Here is a 27,657-nt window from a genome sequence, read left to right on the forward strand (position 1 = left end):
GGTTGTTCAGTGTGGAGAAGAGAAGGCTGAGGAGAGGAGACCTTATTGCTCTCTACAATTACCTGAAAGGGGGTTGCAGAGAGGTGGGTGTTGGTCTCTTCTCCCAAGTGACTAAAGACAGGACAAGAGGAAATGACCTCAAGTTGCACCAGGGGAGGTTCAGGCTGGATATTAGGAAAAATTTCTTTACTGAGAGAGTGGTGAAACACTGGAACAGGCTGCCCAGGGAGGTGGTGGAGTCACCATCACTGGAGGTGTTCAAGGAACGTGTGGATGTGGCATTGTGGGTCATGGTTTAGTGGGCATGGTAGTGTTGGGTTGATGGTTGGACTTGATGATCTTACAGGTCTTTTCCAACCTTAGTGATTCTGTGATTCTGTGACTGGGTGAAGCACTGAGGAGGCCGGTCTGAACCCAGAACTGGCGCTGCTGTGGGCCAGGGCTGGGGCAGGAGACCTCCCCAGGTCCCCACCAGTCCGAACAGGATTCAGTGACCCTGTGAAGGGTGAAATGAAAAGTCATTCTTCTATTTTTTTTGCTAACTGCATTGAATAGTATTAGTCACCTGGACACTCTGTCAGCTGATGACTACATATCTGTTTAATAGCACAGAAAAAATACTGAGTGAGTGTATTAATTTGAGGACTGCTTTTACTTCAGCTGTAGCAGCAATTTTCCAAGTTAAATTTCATTGGACTGTTACTGCAGGGATTACTTGCAAAGGGTGTTTTGTTCGAAGCTGCTAAAGATGTATTGTATTGCTAATGATGACTGCTAATGATGCCTATTGTATTGGGTTTGCTGGCAAGGTTTTGGGGGTGAGAGTGGGGTGTCTACAGGGGTGGCTTCTGTGAGAAACTGCTAGAAGGAGAAAAAAAACCTGTGCAACAGCAGACGAGAAAGGAGTGAGAATATGTGAAAGAAACAACTCTGCAGACACTAATGTCAGTGAAGAAGGAGAGGGAGGAGGTGCTCCAGGCACCGGAGCAGAGATTCCCCTGCAGCCCCTGGTGAAGACCTTGGTGAGGCAGGCTGTGCCCCTGCAGCCCATGGAGGTTAACAGTGGAGCAGATATCCACCTGCAGCCCATGGAGGGCACCATGCCAGAGCAGGTGGATGTGCCCAAAGGAGGCTGTGACTCCATGGGAAACCCACACTGGAGCAGGTTCCTGGCAGGACCTGTGGTCCCATGGAGATAGAGGACCCCATGCTGGAGCAGGTTTGCTGGCAGGACTTGTGACCCCGCGGGGGACCCACAGTGGAGCAGTCTGTTCCTGAAGGACTGCAACCTGTGGAAGGGACCCATGCTGGAGCAGTTCGTGAAGAACGGCAGCCTGTGGGAAGGACCCATGTTGGAGAAGTTCGTGGAGGACTGTCTTCTGTGGGAGAGACCCCATGCTGGAGCAGGGGAAGAGGGTGAGGAGGAAGGAGCAGCGGAAACAACATGTGATGAACTGACCGCAACCCCCATTCCCCTTCCCCCTGTGCCGCTGTGGGGGAGGAGGTAGAGAATTCGTTAGTGAAGTTGAGCCTAGGAAGAAGGGAGCGGTGGGGGGAAGGTGTTTTTAAGATTTGGTTTTATTTCTCATTATTATTTGATTGGTAATAAGTTAAACCAATTTGCCCAAGCCAAGTCTGGCTCCCCTGTGACGGTAATTGGTGCGTGATCTCCCTGTCCTTATCTTGACCCAAGAGCCTTCTGTTGTGTTTTCTTTCCCCTGTTCAGCTGAGCAGGGGGAGACTTTGGTGGGCACCTGGTGTTCAGCCAGGGTCAACCCACAACACCTATATTCACTTTCTTCAAATAAAGAGTTACTGAGATGGCCTCAGAGACCTGAATCAGCATCTCACTTGCAAGGAGTTTCTCACCGCAAACCAGTGAGCCACTCACTGGTGGAAACAGGACTGTGAGGCTTTAGAAAGCACCACCATTCTCTTGAATCCAGGTATGGCCTCCTGAAATTACATGCAAGGAAAGTCATAACTCTGCCTCACCTTGATAATGCCCAACTGCATCCAAAAGGTTTTCACCCATGGTTGGTCATCCTGCATCTCATGGAGAAAGTCCCATCAACCTGAACAATCCCCTAGGCTCAGAAGCTCCAGTCAACCACGGACAAAGTAGCAGCGAAGAAAAACACTGCCAGAAAGCTATCCACTCTTTTTTCTTTGGAAAAACAAGGTGCAGGAACACAGGCACCACTGCACTCATGGCATCCTCTTGGCATAGCTATGTTGTGGTTTAGTCCCAGCTGGCAACTAAGCACCACACAGCCACTTGCTCACTCCCCCCAGGTGGGATGGGGGAGAGAATTGGAAGAGTAGAAATGAGAAAACTCGTGGGTTGAGGTAAAGACAGTTTAATAGGTAAAGCAAAAGCCGTGCAGGCAAGCAAAGCAAAACAAGGAATTCATTCACCACTTCCCATCGGCAGGCAGGTGTTCAGCCATCTCCGGGAAAGCAGGGCTCCATCACACGTAACGGTTACTTGGGAAGACAGACACCATTACTCCAAATGTCCCCCCTTTCCTTCTTCTTCCCCCAGCTTTATATGCTGAGCATGACATCATATGGTATGGAATATCCCTTTGGTCAGTTGGGGTCAGCTGTCCCGGCTGTGTCCCCTCCCAACTTCTTGTGCACCCACAGTCTACTCGCTGGTGGGGCGGTGTGAGAAGCAGAAAAGGCCTTGAGTCTGTGCAAGCCCTGCTCAGCAGTGACTAAAACATCCCTGCTTTATCAACACTGTTCCCAGCACAAATCCAAAACACAGCCCCGTAGTAGCTGCTATGAAGAAAGTTAACTCTTCCCCAGCCAAAACCAGCACATTCTACTACAGAATTAAGACTACCACTCCTTCTGTACTGTATATTGTTCAGAGATGGAGCAGAGAGAGATTGGTCTGACACTAAGGACCACAGTTTCATTTGGAAATTATTTGACCAGGAACTTACTTTCATGAACCAGGCTTTCAGGATGACAACACATTAATGATGTCTGTGCAAGGCAGGCTACAGGACAACATGTTGCTTCCTGGAGGTGCCTGCAGCTGAGGTAGCAGCAATTTGAGGAATAGCTTCTTTTCAAAAAGCTCCAAATCTGGCCTATAGTGGAACTGTTCAGCCATGGAAGTGAGATAATACCTACTTCAAAGTAACTCCGCAAACCATGGAAAGATGAAGATCCTCAGCACAAACCAAGGGCTATAATCTCCTTATTCACTCTTACTGTATTACTGTTAATGTAGCTTTAGCACTGAAATACTTGAGAGTTTCCACTGAAATTCCCATAAAACACAAAACCAAAGCCTTTACTAAATCAGGTGTCAAGGTACTTATGTTTCTTTGCTCTGTCTGCTGTAGGAAGCCTCTAATGCCAGAGAAAAATAAAGATTATCAATTAAGGGAAATAAACAAATGAATAAAAATCCCAGGATCTTGTCCTAGAAAGATGGAATCACAGTGTGAACAGCATTAAAACAACTGCTATTCTTTTTAAAAACATCAAGCATGTTATTTTCAGTTACGCTAGAAGCATTCATTTCATACCTATCATCAAGATTCATCAGAGTGTCCTAGGCTTGCCACAGGTTGCTGGCTATCACAAAAGGCTTGGGTTGCTTTGGGGTTTCTCCTAAGTACTACTCCTCTTCCATCCTCTTCTCCTTCTGAAAAGTTCTGTTTAAAAAGGTAACACTTGTGGAATACATACATCAATTTCAGTGTCTTTACACTGACAGAGTTAGCAGCACCACCTCAGAGAAGTAAGATTTTGTAAAAAAACATATTAGAACCAGGACATGGCATTTCACCTTCTCATCCATCCAATTCCTCAATAGCAGCATTGTGCATTTACATAACAGATGGCACCACAGATCCATGACAAAGTTGTTCTTTTTTTCCCTTCCTTATTATACTATTAACAAGAGATTCATTCAGAATACAAAATACTCAACCAGTTGACATTTTGCCCCCCACACTGCTTGAGGCAAAGAAGGGGCAGAGACTGTTTTTGGTATCACATGGACTTTCTGTGTGTCTCAGTTTTGATTCTGACAAAAACAAACAGTACTATTCAGTTATCATCCTCTCCCAGAAGTAAAGCTTTTCTTCAGGAAAACACATGATTTGATAATGAGGTCTATGACATTTTCAGAGTACTGCACAAGGGCTGGCATGTTGCTTGGGAACTTGATAGACTGTGATAGCGTACACTTACTGTTTTACACACATGGGTATCTACAGAAAATTTCCCTACATCTCTTTCACCTTTGAAACGCCCATTGAGTTCATCTGGGATAAGAGAAATACTGAACCATTTGGCCAAATGAGCAAGTTTATGCTCCTCGCTAATGTCCATTCTTCTTTCTCCATTTACTTTTACAAAAATCACTTTGTTTCAAACTTTAATGCATCTAGCAAAAACAAATAGATCCTTCTGGTGTTAATCACAGAATGGTAGAGGTTGTAAGGGACCTCTGGAGGTCATCTAGTCTAACCCCTTGCTCCAGCAGGACCACCTAGAGCTGGCTGCCCAGGGTCATAGCTTTTGAATACCTCCAAGGATGGAGACTCCCCAGCTGCTCTGGGCAACCTGTGCCAGGGCTCAGTCACCGTCATAGTAAAAAAGTGTTTCCTGATGTTCAGCTGGAGCCTCCTGTGTTTCAGTCTGTGCCCATTCCCTCTGGTCCTGTCATTGGGCACCACCATGGAAAAATGTCCAAAGAAAGATCAGATTTTTACCCTAATTAGACAAAACACACAAGCAGAAAAATGGTCTGGCTCTTCCCAGCCCTGCACTAGCTAAGAATATTGATGTTAAGATTTTTCACCTGATTTCCTAAAGAAGTGGATGTTGGTCTTTCACACTATTTGTTCTTTCCTATTCACTTTTGAGTCTGTCAGCCATTTTCAAACACATTTAGAGCCAGGTTCACAGGCTCAAAGATATGCAAAAACTTCGAAGTTTTGAGTCCTTCAAACTTAAAAAAAGTATCTGTGGCAGGATAGAAAGGCCCAAATTAATGATTCACTGGCAGAAGTGACAAGCAGAACATGGTTCCTACAGCTTCTTTTTTTTTGGCAGTAACTCACACTGTTGGTCCATCACAGTACCCAGACCTCTGAATTAATCACAGACTGCCATTTCTTGCCTGGTGTTGTCAGTGGAATTACTGCAGCGTAAGCACAGGCAATTCACACAAATCCATAGGAAACCAGGCTTCATTAGTTCTGCAGCCCATGGGATAGACTCCCTTTTTGTTGCAGCATTTGCTTACCAGTACAGAATCAACCTGCACTTGCCCTAATCTAAGACACTTCTATCACGGTATAACAGCATCCATCCATGAATTTTGCTCCAACTATACTAGTTTCCACAGTGTTACAATGGTGATAAAGTGTGCATAAACAAAGCTATAGTTAAACAAATGTGAAAACTCTGTTTAAACCAGCCCTCTGTCACAAAATAATGAGCCCTAAATCAAAACATGTTTGAATTTATAAGTAGTCTGCCCACTCTAGGAGCTTGGACTGATTAGGCAGGTAAAATGGTGTTGAGCTATTTCTCAGAGGTTATGTAATAAATAAAGAAATAGCAGATTTTTGAGCTGCTTATTAGGAGGAAAGGATGCAGGCTGTAAGAAGAAAACGAAAAGTTGTCTCCTGGCCTTCTTCATGCTAACTAATGCATTCAAAAGCTGTACTGAAAGGAATTTAAACTCGTGATAGTCATAAGAGAAGAGATCAAAGAAGAAAAAAACAGAGTAAGTCAGGGAAAAGAAAGCTGTACATGCTTTTCAGTTAACAGACAGAATACAGGTCTGACAGAGGTAAGATTTGTATTTTTTTATTCTACCCAAAATTTTCTGTGCTGCTTCAAAATTATGCTTCAGAAGAGGCTTGTCTGTGTCTCAGTTTACTCTGAAAATGTTTTGTTTCCTTGGCTAGAATTCTCTTCACTAAAGTCATCGGCATTTATACTTTACCTGTATAAGGTAGATAGATTAGCTGGATACTGTTGAGTAGGATCTGTTGTTGTGCTGTTTAAATGACAGAAACATGATTACTTGTGGGTTTCTTCTTCACTATATTTGATCAATTAGATTTTTAACTGTTCCAACTGCTTTTAGCTGGATGATTATTCCCTTAAGACTGGAAATTAAGATTATACCATAAATTCCCTGCACATAGAAGTATAGATTGTCAGCAGATACTAATTGGTATAACCACCTGAAAATCAACAGAACTCTGAGAGTTTATGCTGATTTAAAACATGGCCCTTACGCTTTTACAGGGAATAACAGAAATAGAGAAAAAACTGCTTGTAAGGACAATATTAGTTTTTCTTCTTCTGAATACTTTTTCTTGTCCAGGTAAATTGCCTTTCTTTCTATATTCCTGAGAGATTTTACTTCAGAAGTCTGCCATCACTTAGTACCTAAAAAGACCATGTCAAATTCTTCTCTGTTGCACGCAGGTGCAAATACCTTGATGTCAGTGCAGCTGTTCAAATGTAGACTATAGTTACGGTTTTGGGTTTTGCCCTAAATTGGGACAGTTGCATATGTATATGGATCTACTCAATTCTGAAGATACCAGATTGTCCTGCCTCCCTAAAATGTTCCTGTTAAAAGAAAAAAGTTGGTAATATTATGCTTTAAAGATAACATACTATTGCATTGAGGCACTGTACTTCTATCCTGTAGGTTTGAGCAGGACCAAGCTCACAAAATGCCCAGAAGAAACCACCATCCAGATGGCAACTTTTTCAGAGGGAAAGGACACAGCTATCTTGCAGCAGAAGGGTAAGCATAAAGCAAAACCTATGTTAGCATGTAAGCTGATGAAAAAAATTTACATTGAAAGAAATGTACAAAATAGTATCAGAAAAAGTCACCGTTGAATATAGGTGGAGTGCATTTTAGCTATCCTGTAGTTGGCTCTAATGTTTGTGTGATTGCAGAATCATAGAGTCCTCCATGATTAAGAAAAACCAGAATTGCAGAATTGAAGAATCTAGAGTTTGATCATATGCTCACAAGTCATTAACCTTCATAATAAAATTACCAGGATAATTGAGGCTTATTTAAAATTTTCTTTTGAGGTTGTTGCAAGGTGATCTTTACATGAAGTTTTATCTCCAGATGCACATACCTCTCTTCAGAACCTCAAAGGGACATTGTCTCACCCTAAAGAATAATCTAAGTGAAAACCCCAGAGAAATGGTAAAATACCACCAAAAAGCAGGTGGAGACATCAATGCCATACAAATGTGACTCTCGGTAAATTTTTTCTGTGTGAGACTCCACTTAAGCAGAACTAATTCAAACTAATACTTTGTAGTTTTGGCTTACAATAAAATATGTTGGGTCATGGATTACTAGAGACACTATTCCACTGGTGATGTGTTACTACTCTAGACAAATATTTCCAGTGTGCTTGGGATATCTGTATGTGGAATGTGCTTCTGGTACTGGTTTAGTGGCCCCCAAATTTGGTGACTTGTCCCCCCCACACACACTGCAACATACCTGTTTCTGCATGTTCACCCCTGGGCAGAGAGAATAAACGAAGGGGAAGGTGCTCACATAGTCTTTCCACAGCAGTTCAGTTCTCCAAAAGAGAAACCTAACTAGTCATGTCTCAGCACTTGAAACTAAGCATGCTCACGTCTAACTGCCGTGGATTCCAGTGGCTGCAACTGTAAGCAGTTTTTCTAGATATGCGAGGGAAAAGTGTCTCTCTCCTTCCAGTACCAGAAGGAGCATTCAAGACATAAGCACAGATTACTAATATCACAGCTGCAACTTTAACTGGAATTTCAAGAAATTGCACACACACTTTTCATACTAGCCTCTGAATAGTTAGGGAAAGACTTAGATGACAAATATGCAGTTAAAATCACCAACTCCAGAGATGACATACATTCTGTGGGGCATACAGGCTAATGGATGGCTAAAACTACAGAGTGCACTAAAAGCAGAAAGCAGTCTCAAAATGCAGAAAAGGCAGCAGTTGCTTGGAGAAGTAGTCTCGACGAGTTTTAATTGTGCTGGGGACAGCAACAGAACCAGTGGGGCCATCTCATAACATTGAAGATCAGCTGCAACACGGCTGTACCACGATGTAAGTGAATGCCGTGAGCTGTGTTCTTGGCTTAAACAGAACCCAGCCAACACAAAGTCTTGAAGGGGCAGGAGCAACTTGCAAGATTCAGGTACTTGTGAAAAAGAAAATCCCTGTGGCTCCAAGGGTCTTCATGCTTCAAACAGGACACAGGCAGTTCAGACAAGAAGACAGCCTGTTCTGCCACACGAATCTGCTTGCATCTTCTTTCAGGCTTCTTAGGTCACAAGGAAACAGTCCATGAGACTCTGAGTCAGTGAAAATGATAGCAAATAGATATAAAAGGTCTCTGATAAGTCCCATACCCCAGTCCTCAGTCCCAATGGAAAAGCCTAGTGGTAATTACTGCAGGACAACTGGATATAATATATATAAAAGTATGTTAGAATGGGTTTATCCTGACGCAGGTGGTCATTTTTTTCCCTGACCTCTTTTCCCATTAAGCATTTTGCAGTCTCTTCCGTTCTTCAACAGGCAAAGAACAAAAAAATGGGGAGTCAATTCTTTATGTTTGGGAGGATATTAGCACAGGAGGAAGGGTTTTTGTGACAAGAAAACTTGCAATTACTTTGTCAGCTTGCTTTCTTGCTATCTTGACAGATAGTGAAACTGTGCTACTTTTCCCAAGTCCCCAGGAAGCAGTGGGAAGGATGTCTTACAGCAAAGCCTACCTTCCCTAAAAAGATCCAGTGACACCAATACTGTGCCTAGTATGTCATGGAACAGGAACTAAAGAATTATAGAGCTCTTTATGAATAATTCAACGTTTCTTACTATGGTTTTGAGGTTGCATAGTGTTTCATGTATCCAAAAAATCCTTCTGTCACCAGCAGTTGTTGCAATATGATGCAATTAGGCTACATTTCTCAATACTTGCTGCCTAGAGAAATTTAACAAATAAACATGAACTGTGTCTCTGCAGGTGTGGCATTTAATTTATTTCACATTCTCTTCCAATATCACAATGCTGTTTCCTGGATTTACAGGCAGGGTTTTTTTAGAAGCAGTAGTCACTGATAGATTATTATCTTTGAAGCAATATATTCCTCATTTTTTTAAATGCTTAAGAACTTGGCAGAGAATTTAGCTAACTGCTTAGTCTGCAGAGACTGGCTGAAATTATTGATACTTTGTCTATTTTCCAAGGTAAATTCTGCTCCATGCCTTCCTCTGATAAAAGGATACTGATACAAACTTTTGCTCTAATCATTCTTGTTCCCAGAAGAACGCATCTAGTTCTGTGTTAATTATTTTGTTTTGCTTTCCCCACAGAGCTCTGACTATTGGACTCTTCATTTTGGTGCTGGCAATTTTACTTATCTTTGGCTGTTGGTATTACAAAAGACGTAGTGGCTATAAAAGTCTGCGGGTAAGCATGGCAGCTCACCTTCTAGCATGCTATTATTTTGACAACCTGTTATCATTATTTGCATTACATTAATGCAGAGAACATTTCATCTGTAACAGGATGTCATTATCTCAGGGAATATATACACTGATGTATACACAGGTAAAACCACACAATATGAAACACACCTTGCCCTGCAGAACTTGCAAGTCAGGCGAAGGGGTAAGAGGAAGCAGAACCATAGGGAGATGAAGCCAATTGCCCAACTTTGCATAACATGTCAGTAGAAAAACTGATCTCTAGGAAGCATTATATTTAATATTTACACAAAACCAAGATGTGTTCTGTGTATTTTCATTTAAAGAAAAATAACATATTCATTACTCATAAGACTTACCCCTAAATAAGGACAGATATCATTAGAATAAATCTAGGAAGCAGAGAAGAAAAATAACTATTACAAATAACTAAGTAAATATTATATTCATGTACGGGTGATGCATGATTTATTTGTGTAAAAGTTGACTTGCAGTTTTAAGATTTACAAAAAAGCAGGGCAACTTTGAGGTTTTCTTTCTAAACACTACTTCTAAAAAAATTCTACTTTGTGTCTTAAAAAATATAAAAAAAAGATACAAACCTTCTCATAACATCTGTTGTTAGAAGTCTCAAAGCTTTATCTTTGAAGTTGTGCTCTCTCTCCTATGAAAGTGAAAGCTTTATCCAATTATATGTTTTACAGTAAATATCTTTTAGTTATTCTAATATTTCGAAAAAGATGTGACCATTCGGAATTAAAAAGCATACCTCTCATCTAAGTCAGCAAATCCATTTCCTTGCTGTTTCCAATAACTTTGTCCCGTTACCTTTCCTGTGATCTATCCAATACATATATCAACTGACGGAATACATGAAACCTGAACTTTCATAGTGAAATGTTGCAAAAATGAAGGTAAAACTCAAAAAAACCTTCAAAAAGCAAACCAGAATTCTTTCATGCCTGCTTTGTACATCATGGCAAAAAGCACAATCTCTTTTTGAATTACTTCTCATTGCAGCTTGCTGCTTTCTGGTTTTGAAGATCAAATTTTTGTTAGACTTTTTGACTAGGGGAGAACTGGTACAGAATATATACAAAAGAAATGGTGGAAAAATGGAAAAGAAAAAGGTTGGAGATTAAAGAAAGAAGTAGGTGGGATAACAAAGACGACGCATTCTGGTACGTGAGAAGGTGTCAGTTCCTCCAGCAGTCTTGGACCTAAAAAACATGATCCTCATTTTTCTGGCAATATAATTGGATAATACAGGAGAAAGAGTATGTCTCAGCAGAGACAGCAAAAAGTGATAGGTAGATTACCTCTCTTACTTGCTGGCACTGTGTCTGGCCCTAATCCCAGATTTTAATGCATACTGTAAATGTGCTGTCAAATATTAAATGATGCATAATTTGCTCCAACTTCACATTCTCTTCTTCCTTTTATCTTCCCCATATTTCTTTATGATCTGTCACAGAGCAAAAGCTCTAATGTGGGCACAATACGAACCGTGGTAGGTGAGGGAACAATACTGGACTCCAAAATGGCTCTGCAGGAGTACAGAAACTTTAATTCCGTGGTAAGTTGCAACTCAAGGTTTCATTTACTTACAACATAGTAACACATGGTGAAACAATCTTGGTAAACAGTCATGTGTTCATGATTTCTTTCTTGGGGTGTGCTCTCTAGATTTGGTCTTCAATGCCTCTACATTAACTTAAAAAGTAGTATTAGAAACAATTTTTACTGTGAAAAGGGTTTTTAAAATCTACTATTAAGAATTCTTCTTTTAAAAAATTATCTTCTTTCACATACCTTTATTCTTAAGTTGTATGATCATTATGCAATCTATTAAATGATGTAACACCTGAATGCTGAAATATACTGAATAAACAAACATCTCCCTAATAGATGTTCCACCATTCTGACAAACAACAAACGGACTGTGTCTGGTATACTATACCCTGACAAGGACTGTCAGGGAACATTATAAAACTTCAAGGTTTTAGCGCCTCTAATCATTATGGAAAGATGACATTCAAACCTATAATTTTAAGAAAGTTAAAATAACTTAATTGATAAATATATATGTCAAGCTATGGATGTGTTTAAATAGTTTTAGAATAGGGAAAAGGCTAATTTACAACCAATTTTAAATAAGCTGCCCAAGTTGTTAACATTGGAAGTAAAACAACATACCTGCATCAAGACACTTAAAGAAAAGTTTCAATATTAGTCTGAAATCTCAATATTAAAAAAATCTTCCTTTTTTAAAAAATTCCTGTCCTTGTAACACTGAAAATTCTCTCTTTGGATGAATGATACAAACAAAATTTAATCTGATGCAAACCCAATAAACGTATTAGGAAAAAATAACGCTAAAAAAAATGAAGACATAATGAATGAGCTCAGCTATTTTAAGCTACAGTACCATATCTGATATGAAGGTAAATAGCTCGCTGCATCTTTAATGTAATTTTCTTGTACCTCAATTGTTTTTTCAATCTTTCACATCCATTTTCCTTACCATAGGTACCTGATGCTCCACCAGCTTACGACAAAATCACTGCAGATCAGTTACCACCACCTTATTCACCATGACAACATGAAATCTTCAACTCTAAACATACTGATTCAATTTCTTCATGCTCCCTCTTAATTTTCTGTACATGCTTAACTCTCTTAAAGCTAAAATAGTAAAAAAAAATTACATGCTTTCATTAGCAGTTGCTGAAAATTATTGCTGCTTAGTTTACAGAACTGGTTCTTGAAATGCCTCAATGAATCTGAATGTGCTTTTGTTTTAAGTTTTTACTTTCCTGTGGTCAGATTAGTACACTATACTCACGTCTGGGCATCTTGCATCCTTCATAGATCTACCAAGAGTAAGTACATAAAATTGAGTATCAACCAGAGTAGAAAGTGTTGGCACCTTTGTTTTCATCTTCCCCACTTACTCTCCCTTTCTTTAAAAAAGAAAGAAATAAACTGTTCCTTAGAATGTAATGTACAAGAATCTGTCATAAAATGGACAAAAACGTTTGACTACATGTCCTATTACAAAGACTAACCATTTTCCCTACCAGCAATTCTACCACCAGTTCTAAAATTAACCTGCAAAAAGCAACTGTTTTACAACAGGCTTTTACCTCACATCACTTGTTTATGTACCTGTAATGAAATAATTCCTCACAAACCACGATCCAGGCAACCTAGGAATTTCTGCTTAGAGTCCCTATTATTTCATAATGATAATCACCTTTAGTTTCCCTCTGGCAGTCTCGTAAAAAAGCAAAAGAACTTGGTAGATATAGAGCTTTACATGTCATCTGTTTCTAACATGATAAAACAGTATGAGAAAATGTGTGAGGCCCACGTTCCTTGAAGAATACCGAAGACAGCAAACTCCAAGATGTTAATTTTTCCAGGTTGCCAGAACACTAGCAGTAACAGAAAACAAAGAATTGTGGTATACATAAATTAGGCTACACACATTTAGCAACCGTTGTTTACTTAGCCTTTTTTGTTATTGATTACTTGCCAGATTATTATTTAAGATTATATGCAGATCAACAAATCTATACACAAGGCCTGATATCTCACAGCAGGAGGCAGCTAAAACTGTACAACATTCATTAAAATGGAAAGTAGTTACAGAAGAAAACTATTTTCTTAAAACAATTATTAACTGCTATTAGCAAAACCCACAGTTCTTTGTCATTAAATATGCAAACACAAACACCTTAAAACAAAAAAAAAGTTTTAAATACAAGGTAGATTTACTTGTCTAACATAAACTCCATATATGGTGATAAGTAATAAGACATAGGTTTTTAGAAATGTTTCTTTTGCAATAAAAATGTTTCTATTAGTAAAATTAGATACTTGTTGCAAGGTAATAAATATCTGTCATTGCTATGAAAGGTTATAATCAATATATCTGTTTTTATAAATTTAGTTGGTATTTGTATTTAGAAATTTAGAGAGGTACTCCAACCTAAAAAGCTGTCTTACATGTGTCATTTCCACTATATACCTTTAAGGAAAAAATTCTGTGGACTTGTTTAGTGACAGGAAAAAGAATACACAGGAAAAGATACGAAATGCCAGCTTATAGCTAGTAAGCACCAGAGATGTAGAACACAATGGCTGACTGAATTTTTTGCAGAACTGGTAAGCTAAAGCTTCAGGCTAATGGTCTTTAGCAACTATGTACTCTGCAACTCTCTACCCTGGGGCAACATCCTTTGAAAAGACTGTGGTGCTACAGTTGAATGGAACTGACATACACAATCATGGCTAAGAAAAAAAGTAACTTCTATAAAGATTAATTACTATAAAGAAGTGAAAGAGTTCAAAAAGCTTTACTTGATCCCACACGTTTTTCAGTAGCATCAGCATTAAATATGTTACTAGCCATTTCAAAAGCTCACGAGGAAGTTAACATTGAGTAAGTAGAAACATTAAATTTATTTCCAGAACTACATAAGGCCAAATTGTTGGAACTGCTCAGCAGCCAGAGCTGGGACTATTGAACTTTGACACTAATTTATGGATACTTAAAGCACAGATAACCCTCCTGGAAACCTATCCTTAGTTTTCATAAAGTCCTCCTATTTTTCCTCCCTGTGAAAGCAGTATTCTTTCTTTATAGACACAGTTAGACAGTGGTCTCAGATTTTAATTAGTGCATGAAAATAAGAGTAAGAACTAGAGGTTCACAGGGTACTATATTATATAGGTGGAAGCTTCATCGCTCATGTTAAACACCCTCAGAAATTCCATTTTTCAAATCTGGCTCTATACCCAACAGGGATACACTGAAGAGGCTGGCTGCTGATCCATTAAAAAACACCAATACAGGACAGGTCAGAACTTGAAAGCAAGAGACCTGTAATTGCCAAAGTTGCATGCGACAAGAACTGGCTATGTTGTGTACTTTCTGCATTACACTCAATCACATTGCACTTGACCAAAGACAAACTAAAACTTTCTAGGATGTCTGTCCCCTTAAAAAGAAAGAGAAATGCATAGAAACTTCTCAACTACCATGTATGGAGAATGTAGTATAGAGTTTTCAAATTTCCAGGAAAGGCTTTCACATTAAACAGTCATATGACCCCAGAATAATAAATGGTCACCAAAATTTAGACATATAATTTCTCTGGTATGGTCACGTATGTACAGGGACAGTGTAAGAGTCAAAGATCTCCTGCTCCTCTGTTTTTTTTTACCCTCTTTGCAATCAGATGCCTTGTATTACAACTATAATTCTAAACAAACATGATCGTTGTGCTTTATTTTCTCCCACCAAATGAGCGAATGAGAAACCCATGGGCAATTTGAGTTCTCCCCCAGGACGCTGATGAAGAGGGGTCCCTGGTCATAGCTGGAGAATGAAGCTCTGCTTGCTATTGGTCTGCATGAAACTGCTTCCATCAAAGAAGTAGACACACTGTTGTTAAAGCTTATCTGTACAAGAGGTTCTTCACAAAATCTCTATAGCTATGCTGCAACCCTTATGTAGATACAATGAACAACTTGAAAATCAGGCCTTTTATTAATATAGTGTGTTTTGGCCAGATCGGTAAATTACAATGGCAGTAGCAGTTGCATTGTCTGAGTTTGGATTCCTGGTATGATTCTGCTGCATCATCTACTTCCTAATGAGGTTACAAGCCTCAATGTAGCCTTAAATGATTCCAGAATATTGGTCAGCCATCCCAGCCATTGCACAAAGGTAAAACGCAGCAGGTCCTGACGAGTTCAATCTTCCTGGCATACTGAACCATGTAGCAAAACACTCATTGGGCCAAGAGCCATAAGGTATATACCACATACATCAGAGAGCTATGATAAAAGAAAGTACCAAGGACTTGCCACAGGAAGAACTTGGCTTCTTAGAGTCTCACTGGTCCAGGGTAACAGGACCGGCATATGCAGCTGGTTGCCAGGACAATCCAGTGACGTTCACTTCAGCAATCTCTGTTGGCTTAATACCTGTTGCAGCTGGGGACACAGACAGATTATCTTGGCCTCAAGAACTGTGTTAGTATTAACCATATTGCTTGTAATTTTTCAGTTAAATAAAACATTGCCAGCATATTTTGATTCATGTTTATGTGTAAAATTGGTAAAATATCCATTACCTTGTTGGTATATGTCCATGTATTGGTGTGACATAGAAGTACATTTTCTTGCCTTTAAAAGCAAACTTATTTTCACTTCTCACGTAACGGAAAAGATTAATGAGTTCTTCTGTGCTGTGGAGAAGTACCATTTATTCATTTGTACTTGTCTGTTGACTGCATACTAAACTGTGCAACAAAACTGAAAGACTGTTGTGTGTTCACACCACAGATTTAAGAAGCCTGTTTTTCTTACCTTTGTAATCCCCAGGATATCCAGTCCACATGCTCTACACCTCTTGGTTTTTGGCCTCACCAACAGGAAGGACAACAACAATATTTCACAGTCAAGTCTTCGTTCAAAACTTAAGCTTTTTAGCAGGATACATGCACCTCTCCTACCACTTCTTAAACTGGAGAAGCAATCTTATGCTTTTATGTCCATTATTTTTTCTGCTCTGCTTCTCTGAATTACTGCTCACCTTCTTCCAGTTGGCTGCAAACTCTGTTCTTTCATGTTACAGACAAGCCCAGGCTGAGTTCACACAATTCTCCTGGAATTACTGTTGGAGGTTGTATATACATACTAGGGAAAACTAACATACTTGATCCATTTCTTGTTCTTTCCACTGAGCATTCTCTACTGGCCATTACAGTGAGATAAATGCCCAGTCCAAGGTGCAGCTTATACAAGGACTGGGCTGCTGTACCAGTCATATCACTTGCATTCCACGTGCCAAAACAAGAAACTCACTCTCAAATATGGGCTGTTTTTTAACAAAAGGTTATGTTTTTGCATCGATTTCTTAGGCCATGGAAAGAGGAAAATACTTTAGGACAGGCCTCCCCCACCTTTTATGTTTGTCTATCAAAGGTCCTTCTAAGATCACCTGGCACAAAAGCACTCTACAGGCAAGAACAGTATTTTGAAGGCATAACATGTAGCTGAACAGTAGAATACTCGCCAGACAAGCCTCAAACAAACTACCGTAATTTTAGTATTGGCATGTTGCTAATATGAATTGACAAGGTTTTTTATAAATAGATGCAAGCGATTCCTCCTTCCCAGTAGTTAAAATTGAATATAATGCTAAAAATACCTGCTTTTTATACTGCATAAATTGATTCCATCATAATTCCACTCCTTCCTTATTATAACCAAGACACCCTGTGACCACATAGTATTACCCAATCACTAATCCCTCTTTGATATTCTATTTTACTGCTGCATGTGATTAAAACAAAGGGAGTGAGGAATAATTCTACAAATACCAGCACATTATGTGGACAGGATCTCAATGTATATGCTGGTACTAGGTGCTCATGACCTCTAGATAGCTAAAATAGTCTGATATTATACTTGTAAATTTACTAGAAGGAATCAATATGAACAACTAATTAAAGAAGTATATTGTCTTCTTTTTATCACATCAATATTGACAAGCAAAGTCCTAAAGCCTGAAGACAATCACAAAAATCAGTTATGGTGGTTCCTTTCCTATCTTGTTTTCCTGTGCTATTTAATTTTTATAAATGCTACCTGTCAGTGCCACTCACATTATTGAAAACAACTTCATTTTCTAATTGATTTTTCTTTTTTGTAAAAAGCAAGAATAGGGGAAAATAAAGCAATAATCTAGTTACTAACCTTTAATTATGGATGGAATGCTGGAAGACGAGTCAGGTGACCAAAGATCCTGTTCCCAGTTCTTCCATGTTGCTACAACAACTCTGTACTTCATTGTCTTCATCTGCAAAAGGTGGAAAATCATATTTATGGACATTTTAATACACTTTATGTGTAATAATCTGAAGAAATATTATAAGCAATTAATTACATTTCCTTCACTTTGCTTTTACATACCATTTCCATTTAATGTGTTTAGTTCAGCTGAGATTGAAATAAAAGATATTGTAAGAACACCAACTTCCTGCAGAACTTCTGGACCAATCATATATGAAACCACAAAGTATCCTGGTTTCCAAGTTTACGCCAGACATCCAGATATGACTATTGATCAGCAAATTCAGTATTTTGAGAAAAGAAGAAAAGAAATGTTTATCAAGATCTTAAAGTTTGTTTTATGCCAGTGTAGTTTCAAGGAAAATACTTAAAATACAACATAATCTGTGTCACATTTGCAGAAGTGGCCTCTTCAACAACTCAAAAATTTTTATTTAGGTGCCAATGTGTATAAAGTGATCATGCACCTAATATACAGACTTAAGCTTGTATTCTATGCACAAAAATAATGAGAGTTAAAAAATAATCATGTTCAAAAGCATTACAGCAGTTTGTCCTCCTACATTTTCAAGAGAGCTAAACCAAACAAAAGTGGGAACAGTACAGAAAGAGGAGAGTGCCAGACTTGCACTGGTTTCAGTAATCCGGTTTAAAGATCATGTCTTTACAGCCGTGATATTCTGCAAGTGGTATGGTCTTATAGGATTAATTTATTTTGACACTGCTGTGTATTTGGTTTACAATTGATATTTCTACGAAAAAGTTAGTACAAGGCTAAGTAATAGTGAGCAACCCACCCCAAAAATTTGAAATAATAATTACGAGAGAAAAATCATCATCACACTGCTCAATAGATTCATAGTGCTTTTAGAACATGCACTATTCTGATCCCACATCTCAAGGATATAGTAAAACCAAAAAAGGCACACACAGCAATGACAATAACTGATTACTTCCATATAAGAAATAATTTAATTGACTATGTCTCTTTATTCTAGAAGAGACAACCAACATGACAAAGGGCTATATAGGCCACATAGAAAAATGAATAAAGACCAAAGGCTTATTGTATCTTACAATATACGTATTATTTGCATCAAATGAAACTAGCAGTTACCAGGTTCAGAAACAAACAGGAGACTTATTTACACACTGTGTGAAAAACTCTTTACCACAGGATGCTGTGGATGGTAATAGTTTACATGTGTTAAAGAATTCTAGAAAGGATTGGTCAATTTCATCAAGAAAAATACACTGAGGGCTATCAAATTGAGAAAAAACCCCACAACTGCCTGGCTCACAGATTAGTAGATACTGGAAGAGTATTCAGGCCTGTTATTATACTCTTTTGGACTGCTACAAGAGACATGATGCTAGGATACATTGACCTTTAGTCTGATACAGCATTACTAATCTTATTTTGAGTCTGTAAACTCACTTCAGGCGCAGCTTACAGAGAACAGGCTACAAGAATTTAAGTCTTTGTGAGCACCTCCTGCTGTTCTTTTTAAAGGAAAGAGCCTCATCATAAAAAACATTCATGCTTTAATAAAAATGATTAATTTACTTTAAAATCAATTTGGGCTACTAAAATTCTGCACTACCACAAAATATAAGCAAGACCAGCTATGAAACAAAGTCTGTGATGAGGCTATGGACTCCTTTCAAATGCCAGCTTTTAGTAATTTTCTGACCTACTTACGTGAGCCAAGTAAGTTTCTCTTCGCTTACTTATCAGGAGAATTGTTGCTTCACTTTTCACATTGCACTCTTTGCTATGTCACACAATGAAATCAAAGGGGGTTTGAATGACTTGACAGTAACACACTGGGTTTGAACAGGTACTTCTATGACTCCTAATACTTGTGAAATTTAGTTGCTTCTAGTATGGTAGAGGCAGAATCCCTAAAAGAAAATGGCAGCACACACACATGGGTTTGAACAGTGAGGCAAAATGAATGTAATTTTCTACTCAAAGCAAAGCAAAATTATTGTACAGAATATGTCCAGTTAGGTAAATATCAAAGAGATAATCCAAAATGTTGAAAGTCGTTAATAAACCCAAAGTTTGGTATAAAATATAGGGTCTGAATATCTGTATATAATATCTGAAGGGGTCTAAATGCAAGGCATTTTACAAGCTCTGAAAAGTTGATCATGTTTTCTTCAAAGATTGATTTTTATATATATTTGTTTATATGTGTAATTAAATGTCTTTTTAACTTCACGTAAAGATACAGGTAGTTCTGCTTTTTCATTGAGTCTGTGAATGTAATCTACCTTTTTACAGTTCTTTTTGTGCTATAGGTAGCACTATGTATCTGGTACAGAGAGCAAAAGATACATAGCAAATTGTCAATGGCTATTTACTTTAGTTTGAAAGAAAGTATTACTCTGACCAACATTTATATTACTGGAGAGGAGTGATAGGAAAAGGAATTTTATTCACAAAATTGACTAAAATTTGTTTTTACAAAATAATGAATCATGCAAACCCATTACATAGCAGTCTCAAGCCTTTCTCCAACAGGATATGGAATCTGAACATGTGTCCAGTAGAGAACAGAAGTCCATGAAAATTCTAATCAAACTGTATCAAACTTTGCATGTTGAAAAGTTTATGCCTGCCAAACTATAAAATATTTATAAAACAATTATAAAAATATTATTGGACTAATTCTGAAAATTTCTAAGAAATCATTCAGGTAAGTAGCTTGAGTTCTAAGTTCCTCAATTAAGCTTTTATAACCTTTCTGGTTTTTAGAATTAATTATAGCATAAATTTTTCTACTACATTAGCACACAGAAAAATGTCATGCAGGATTTTTTGCTCGATCCAGGCCACCTGCAATAGTAGAACCTAGTCCTAAGCTTTCCAAACAATGTAGATATTCACTCTACAACAAACATAAATAAAAAAACAAAAAGGAAAAACAGCCATTGTAAGAGAAGATAAAAATCCAAGAAAGTCAGTCCCAAGGTTCCACCAGTGAAATGGAAAAAAAATGTGTTGCTGGTATATATGGTAGAGTATGTAAAATGTCCGTGAAGAAACTGCCATTCACTGCCATCTTCCTCTGTCAGAAGTCACCTGCATCATTCAACTGCAAAATGCAGTCAGATTTAAAAAGCCTTAATATTGTAAACTCTGGCAGGCATACACCAGTTACTACTGGTGCATAACACCTTTAATGAGAAGTAGGAAAAGTGTACAAGGTAGCTTTTTCTGAAATAGAAAAAACTGACAGCTTCCATCTTTCGCAGTCCTGAGATAAGATGGAGATTGCTGACCCAGAAAAAAGCAATTTCCCAATTCAAATTTTTTAGTTCGTGCTGGAAGGGAAGGTACCTAAGGAAGGCACAAGCCTTTCTTCCCCCTGCTTTCCCAGAACTCTAGTTAACTAGTTACCAGATTACTTTCAGAACAATATGGAGGGCAGCCAACACAGAGGGAGTAAGCTGTGGTGTTATTCTTCAACCCAAGATCCAAACTGTCAAACTGTGTATAGCAAATGGGGAAGGGACAGACAAAACTCAACAGGATGAGAAGCAAAATCTTAAGCTTCATCTTCATGAAAATCAGTCTAAGAATACTGCTAAATACGGATATGTAAGATTTTATCCCCCTTTGAAGTCATAGCTATTAAAAAGGCAACTAACATTCATGAGTTGTTCTGAAATCTTCCCTTCTAGTTTCTAAAAAAACCCCACACAATGATGTTCAGCCTAAGACTGGATCTTGAAAGCAACTGAGACTATGACTCTGTTATAGACTTCAGATTCTAAAACAGCAGTTATAAAATCATCATCTTCCATAAAATAAGAGCTGCTAGATGGCGACCCTTTCTTTATATGCTAAGTCTCAAAAGATACCAAAAAACTTCTCTATTTCCATGAACACTGCACCAGGCACCTGTGAACTCAGCTGATCTGCAGAAAATATCCCAAGGGTTATCAGATATATCAGATCAAAAGCTGAACCTAAGCCAACAAATACTGAATTCACCGCATGAAAAGGGAAGGTTTATGTAATATGTGAATTATTCCCACTAATAAGGCCTCCTTTAACACTGTGTTATGTTTTAGTACTATCCTTCCAGATAGACCAATTAAAAGCTAAAGAAAAAAATACAGATCTAGAAAGCATGACTGGTGAAAAAACTGGGTAGCTTGTTATGGTTAGACAGGTTAAAGAGTGACCTTGTTACAGTTACCAGATACGTGGAAATGCATACAAGGCTGTAAAAAAGAGAACTGTGCAACAGATCTTTGAGCTTTATGACAAAACAAGGTAGTCCGGAACAGCAACCAGTGTGACTTAGACTGGTGTTTGGGAAACCATTTCTAGCCTTACCACATCACTGGAAATTTTAGGCAATATAACCAAACATTTATTAAGAATGGATGAAGTATGGGTTATCCCGCCACATGTCAGGAGAATCAACTAGATGGCCTTCCTTCCAACTCCCATCAAATCATGTGAAATGTAAACCACAAAGAAGAGCAGAAGAGATTAAATAATTTCATTCCACTAACTTCCAAAAGCTGAGATGTATCTGCATTAAGTAGGAAGATGTATATATATATGTATTCTGCCATAGTGTAACAGATATGCACATTTTTAAACTATTGCCAACACAAAGCAATACAGCAACTTGATTTATTATATGCAGATTCTTCTGCATTGTTGCTAAACAGTACACTGGTCCAAAGTTACTAAAATACTTAAAAAACTATACATTATGTAAACAAAACATAAATAAGACAGCATAGTTCTTTGTACATATAGTTTAGTACAGATTGTTAGGAATTAATGAATATGTACAATTCTATACCATAGACTGCATTTTTACAATGCATAAATATTTTTTTTTTACAGAAACAAAAATAAATTTGACAAATAAAAGGGAGATATATACTGTCATAAACACACTGGAAAACAGTCCATACTGTAAGACAGAACATGTGCAAAAGGCTAGATTTCTCCAAACTAAAATGTTTAATGAACTCATTTGTCATTTCTGAGCTTTTTACTAAAGAACTCTGAAAACTTCTGACAAACTAAATAAATTTTTCTTCCTCTTAAGCCCCACAGGTAAACATGAAAGAACTGTAATCATAAGTAATTTTGAATAAATCAACTGTTTCAAACACCGTAAAAAATTATGCAATAGTTACAACTTCCAAAGTCAGAAAAATGCCCCAAAATTTCAAAGTGGCTCATTTGCAGTAATTTCAGGATGCAGCTTTATCAGGTTTATCAAGGCAAGATGACTGAGATGCAGGGAAGACAGTGGTAGGATTTCTGATTGTGGACACAACAGGAGGCAGTGATGAAGACAGGGAAGACACTTTTGATGCTGGAGTATTTATAGCATTCAAAATGGCTCCCTCTGGACTGACCAACAGTTTTTTGATAGAAGTGTCTAAGTGAAACACTGAAGTCTTGCTTGGTAACTGAGAGTTTGAAGGATGAATGGCAGAAACCACAGAAGATGTGGCTACAACATTAACAGGAGATTTTATCACTGAAGACACAGACAGTGTCGCTGCAGACAGTGGAGTACATGAGCTAGCTGGAGTACGAAATGTCTGGGATGTTGCATGTACGATGGGTAAAGCATCCGCAGACCCAAAAGAGTTCACAATTTTGGTAGAGCTTTTCAAAGGATGTTTTGATATTTGCCAACTTAATGAATTACTTGGTGCTAGCATGTTTTTTGAGGTTATTGCATTAACAGTTGGTACACCTTGAACCTCCTGACCATGGTTAATTGTTAAAGGAGGAGTCTGTTTTGTATTACAAGAGAGAAGAAGAACATGGCTGCCAGCTCCAAGGCCTTGTGGTGGAACAACAAAACGAGTACCATTAATCATTATCTGAGTTCCAGGTGCCAAAGGCATATAGGTATTAATGACTATTTTCTGTTGAATGCAAGGTTCATTCAACTGACCTCCTGACTTGCTTGTTACAGTTGGTGAAACTGCAGACATCTGAACAGTAGAAGCACAAGTGTAAGCATGACTTTGTTTCTCTGTACTGGGAGGCACCTGCTGGCATTGTAGTGAAGAAAAACTGGGAAAACTGATGACTTCACCTGTATTTGGTGATGGAGGGGGCAACACACTCTGAGGTTTGTCAATACATGCATTACTTGGCATAGCATCTGAAACTCCTGATGACTGAAACCGAAGCAGTGTGGGCAACTGGCTTTTTGATACTGGAGGAGGAGCTGGAACTGCTGCCAACTGTGGAACTGTACATAACACTTTGTGGGGGGTGGCTACAGAGCCAGGCAAGCTAATGACTGGAAACTGCAAAGCAGATGCTAAGTTTTGAGGAGATACTGCTGGTTGTGTTGTTGAAATCAGCACAGATGAAGCAAGATGTCCTGTTTTCACAGTTGATATACCTACAGTATTTCCAGTATTTGCTGTACACAGTCGACTACCCAGATTTGGCCTTATTCTTGAGGGATCATTTCCACTCATCAAGACAGTAGGCCATGTCCCAGAAGTCCCACTTGATGTCACTGAAACAGATTCTACACATGCATTTGCTGTTGTTACTGTAAAGGCATTTTCAGCTTTTGTTGCAACACATACAGATTCATTAACTGAGACAGCACTTTGACTCATAAAACTTGGAACGGGAACCGAAGTACTACTACTTGTCAAAGATAGCGCCAATCCCATGCTCTTTTTATCTTCTCCCTTAGAAATGGCAGAGTGCAATATATTAACTGGTGGAGCCTGTTGTGCATTGCCTTTTGTATTTATAATGGTTTGACCTATGTTTAGTCCAATTTTCACATCTTTTACTTGCGCAATAGTTGGCGATGAATTTATTCTTATTGGTGCTCCCACTGTAGATGGGATCAGAACCAACTGTGTTTGGTTGGTGGTACTAATAAAGGTTTTGTTTAGGGAAGAAGGAAGGTTGTGTTTCAATGACTCTGCAACCAGATTGGTGGTTGATGGGCCATTGACAATTTGTGTGTTAATGAAAACCAACTTCTGAGCATTAACACCAGTGGATGCTGGAGAGGGTATAATACTGACTCCTGATGTCCCACAGGGCGATAAAATAGGTGGATTTGTGACTAATGTAAGTTTCTGGACTGGAGTACCACTGATTAAATCTCCATTTGTTGCTGAATTAGACTCAGATTGTATTACAGGATTTGTTTTAGTATCACCTTGCTGCTGCACAGAAGAATTTGGATTTATGAGAGTGTTATTTTGTCCAATGCTAGTCACACTAACCGGACTGTTTGGAGTTGCTGACATCAAATTGCTAGCTAATGAAATGGAGGATAAAGAAGGAGAGGACACATAGCAGGAGTTCTCTATTACTTGACCCAAAGTGCCCCTAACAGCAGGCTGCTGTAATGTGAATTTGGTATTTCTCTCCATTGCCTGGGTAAAATCAGCTGGGAAATCTGGAATGTTAACAGAAGAAGCTGTTGAGGGGGCAAATCCAGAAAGAGATGATTGTCCAATATGTGGGAGACCAGACATGACTGTTGCTACAGATGGAAGAGTAGAGCATGATAATGCTGTGGTTTTTGGCACAAGAAAGGCCTGAAGTTGAGGTGCGTAAGTGAAAACTGAACTAGAAGATAAACTACTAGGTGAAAACCCGTCTGGGTTTGTTCGCACTTTAACAATTCCCGTGTTTCCACCTCGTGTTGTGACCAGAATAGACTGTGATTCTCTTATACACACCGTCTTCAGCTCTTGCCTAGTTTCAAAGGAGTCGGATGCAAGACTATGGCAGGCAGAAGCAGTGTTTGTAGACCCACTTAATGCTGTTGCTGATATCAAAGACTGGCTAGCTGCGGAAAGAGTAGGTGAAGTCAAAGACACAGAGAATGTGGCAGCTGAAACTGTAGTCTTGATTTTGTCATTTTCAGTTTGGCTCACCTTAATTGTTGATGATAATAAGGTACCTGCTGAAGTTACAGCAGGCAATGGTTGTGTAGTGTTCATGGGACCAGTCACCTGTGACAAGTGGGTAATATTCTTGTTAAAAATTGTACTCGGTGACTGAGTGGTAGCATTTGCAGGGCCTGTTACCACAACAGGTGTTAAAGAAACACTGACATTTGATAATTCTGGTAAAGTTGTACAGTGCAGCTCAGATGATTTTTGTTGTAGTGACTGAATGTCCTTGGACACAATTTTTCCTTCCTTCTGCTGAATAAGAAAATTCTTAGGTAAAATAAGAACTTGTTGCATGACTTTTTCTCCAGTTTTAGGGTCAATCACAGGTTGCATTTGAAACTTCACAGAGCTGTTGTGAAGGTCTATTGGTACACAGTGGCCATTTGGCATTTTGTATACCATTTGTAAAGGAGTCTTTGAACTGGTCTGGCAGGGCAATGCTGGTGGTATCAGTGATGATTCCGAAGGTGAAAAAACTGGCTTTTCAGAAGTAGACACATTTAGGCCTGGGGGAGGTGACATCTGATTTGTTAAGGTCACCTTGTTCCCAGTATTCTTGGCAAGCAAGGCCTGGATGGGTTTGGTCCCTTTCAGAAAGTTTGATACAGATGTTGCAGGATCTGTCAAGGAAAATGATTCTAGAGTTGACCCTTCAAATTGTTTCAGCTCAGTCAAACAACTATCAGGCTGTAGGCTTCTTTCTGAAGTCTGGACCACAGCCTCATTAGTGCTCAGCTTAGCTTTCTTCCTTGGTGAAAGCTCATTAGTACTTTGATCCACACAACTATTTTGCTTGGACTGTCGTTTAACACATTTGGGCAGTGTCTTCTGAATTTCTTTAGAAGTTGATTCTCTTTTCAGAATTCTGTTTTTTCCTGCAGGTAAATTCATCTCTGATAGTTTCATTTCATCTGCAAGGATATTAAAACAGAAACTGTGTTTTACACATTTGCAACTGACACCTCTACATAACAATTTTACAGTGTCTAGCTAAAGGCAAAATGCTAGTTTGCAAGTGTAAGGATATGTGGAAGGAGAATGTCTGCTTCTTTAAGGGCATCTGGTCAAGGACTTTTTCAATGCAAAAAGGGGGTAATAAGGAAAGGAGAAGTCATAAACAAGAATATGCTGGTCAGGTTTGTGTCCCTGCATGGGAGACAGTGAGGAAAACCAAACCTGGTCATTCACACTAATTGATGAAGGCACAGTGAGAGTGTGAGAATGTTTATTCCAGCAAGATTATCTCCTCAAGGACCTGGTTAATTGGGAAACTGAGGGAAAAAGGGAAAAGCCAGGAAAAAGAAAATATACAGAGACACAAATCTAACAAAACAAACATGGAGACAATGACAAGAAACAACCTCACCAATCACACCAATTGATGGGCTATCAAGAAACTGTAGGCGCCCCTTCCAGGAAGGCCAACCTGGACTTTGCAACTGATACGATTATAAACCAGGGGAGATCCTGGACACTGGGCTGGGCAGGGTGAAGGAATCAGTAGAACTATACAAACCCATGAAGGGATGTGCAGAGGAAGGGAGAGCTGCAAAGACAGAGCCAGAGGTCACAACCTGTGTGCCTGGTTCCGGCTGCTGCGGGGTGTCTGTATCATCCCCAAATCCAGTATGCATGGAGGCAGTGTGTGTGTGTGTTCGCTGGCAAACTTCAAGCCAGACAAGCCGGTGAGCAGGGGGGCCTAGGGTGGCGTATCAGACGGATTTGTGAGTGTGGGGTGCCTATGGGACAAGGGTGTGAGTTCCAAAGTTCATACTGAGCATCGAGCTGGACCAGCCAGCAAGCAGGGGATGCATGAAGTGGGTAAGAGGGCCCAGGATGTGAGCAGGGGTGCCGGATGGACAGAGAAGCCTTGCACTGAGGTTTTCACAAGGTTTTGGCAGTGCGGGGCTGCAAGGGGGCCTAAATGTGAGGAGAGACCAGGAGCAGCCCTGTGCCAGACACAGCTGGCTCCAAAACAGATCCTCTGAAGGACATGGCTGAGACCATCAGCCAAACTGGTGATGCCTCATGGAAAATGCTGCGCAGAAGAGTGGGACAGAGAGGAGTGAGGAAAAAATGTAGTAGAAACAACCCTGTAGACACCAAGGTCAGTGAAGAGGGCAAAGAGGTGCTCAGTTTTAGTTTTTGTTCTTGTTTCTCACCATCCTACTCTATTTTTAATTGGCAATAAAGCAAATTAATTTTCCCCAAATGAGTCTCTTTTGCCTGTGACAATAACTGGTGAGTGATCTCCCTGTCTGTATCTTGGCCCATGAGCTTTCCCATCTTATTTTCTCTCCCTGTCGTGTTAAGGAAGGGGAGTGACAGA

The 27,657-nt window shown here is 39.1% G+C and overlaps 2 protein-coding genes across 2 annotated transcripts in view; one reads left to right on the forward strand and one right to left on the reverse strand.

The window, feature by feature from the left end:
• Positions 1-6,731: 6,731 nt before the first annotated feature.
• On the forward strand, positions 6,732-12,110 carry MLANA (melan-A). Its single transcript, XM_009817075.1, has 4 exons — positions 6,732-6,805; positions 9,399-9,495; positions 10,987-11,088; positions 12,042-12,110. The coding sequence occupies exons 1-4, from the start codon at positions 6,732-6,734 to the stop codon at positions 12,108-12,110; spliced, it is 342 nt and encodes a 113-aa protein (XP_009815377.1).
• A 10,331-nt stretch (positions 12,111-22,441) lies between these two features.
• Positions 22,442-27,657, reverse strand: part of BRD10 (bromodomain containing 10) — a 52,455-nt gene continuing 47,239 nt past the window's right edge. The window contains exon 8 of the mRNA XM_009817076.2: positions 22,442-26,239. Coding sequence (XP_009815378.2) covers positions 22,617-26,239 — 3,623 coding nt within the window. The 3' untranslated portion in view covers positions 22,442-22,616. The remainder of the gene's footprint in view (positions 26,240-27,657) is intronic.

This window comes from Gavia stellata, chromosome Z, assembly GCF_030936135.1.
Source record: "Gavia stellata isolate bGavSte3 chromosome Z, bGavSte3.hap2, whole genome shotgun sequence".
Classification (NCBI taxonomy): domain Eukaryota; kingdom Metazoa; phylum Chordata; class Aves; order Gaviiformes; family Gaviidae; genus Gavia; species Gavia stellata.

Excerpts from the sequence above, each read along its gene's own strand:
- MLANA (XM_009817075.1), top strand. The coding sequence starts at position 6,732 with ATGCCCAGAAGAAACCACCATCCAGATGGCAACTTTTTCAGAGGGAAA. Across the intron at positions 6,806-9,398 it reads AGCTATCTTGCAGCAGAAGG|AGCTCTGACTATTGGACTCT; the intron begins GTAAGCATAAAG and ends CTTTCCCCACAG. Across the intron at positions 11,089-12,041 it reads ACAGAAACTTTAATTCCGTG|GTACCTGATGCTCCACCAGC; the intron begins GTAAGTTGCAAC and ends TCCTTACCATAG.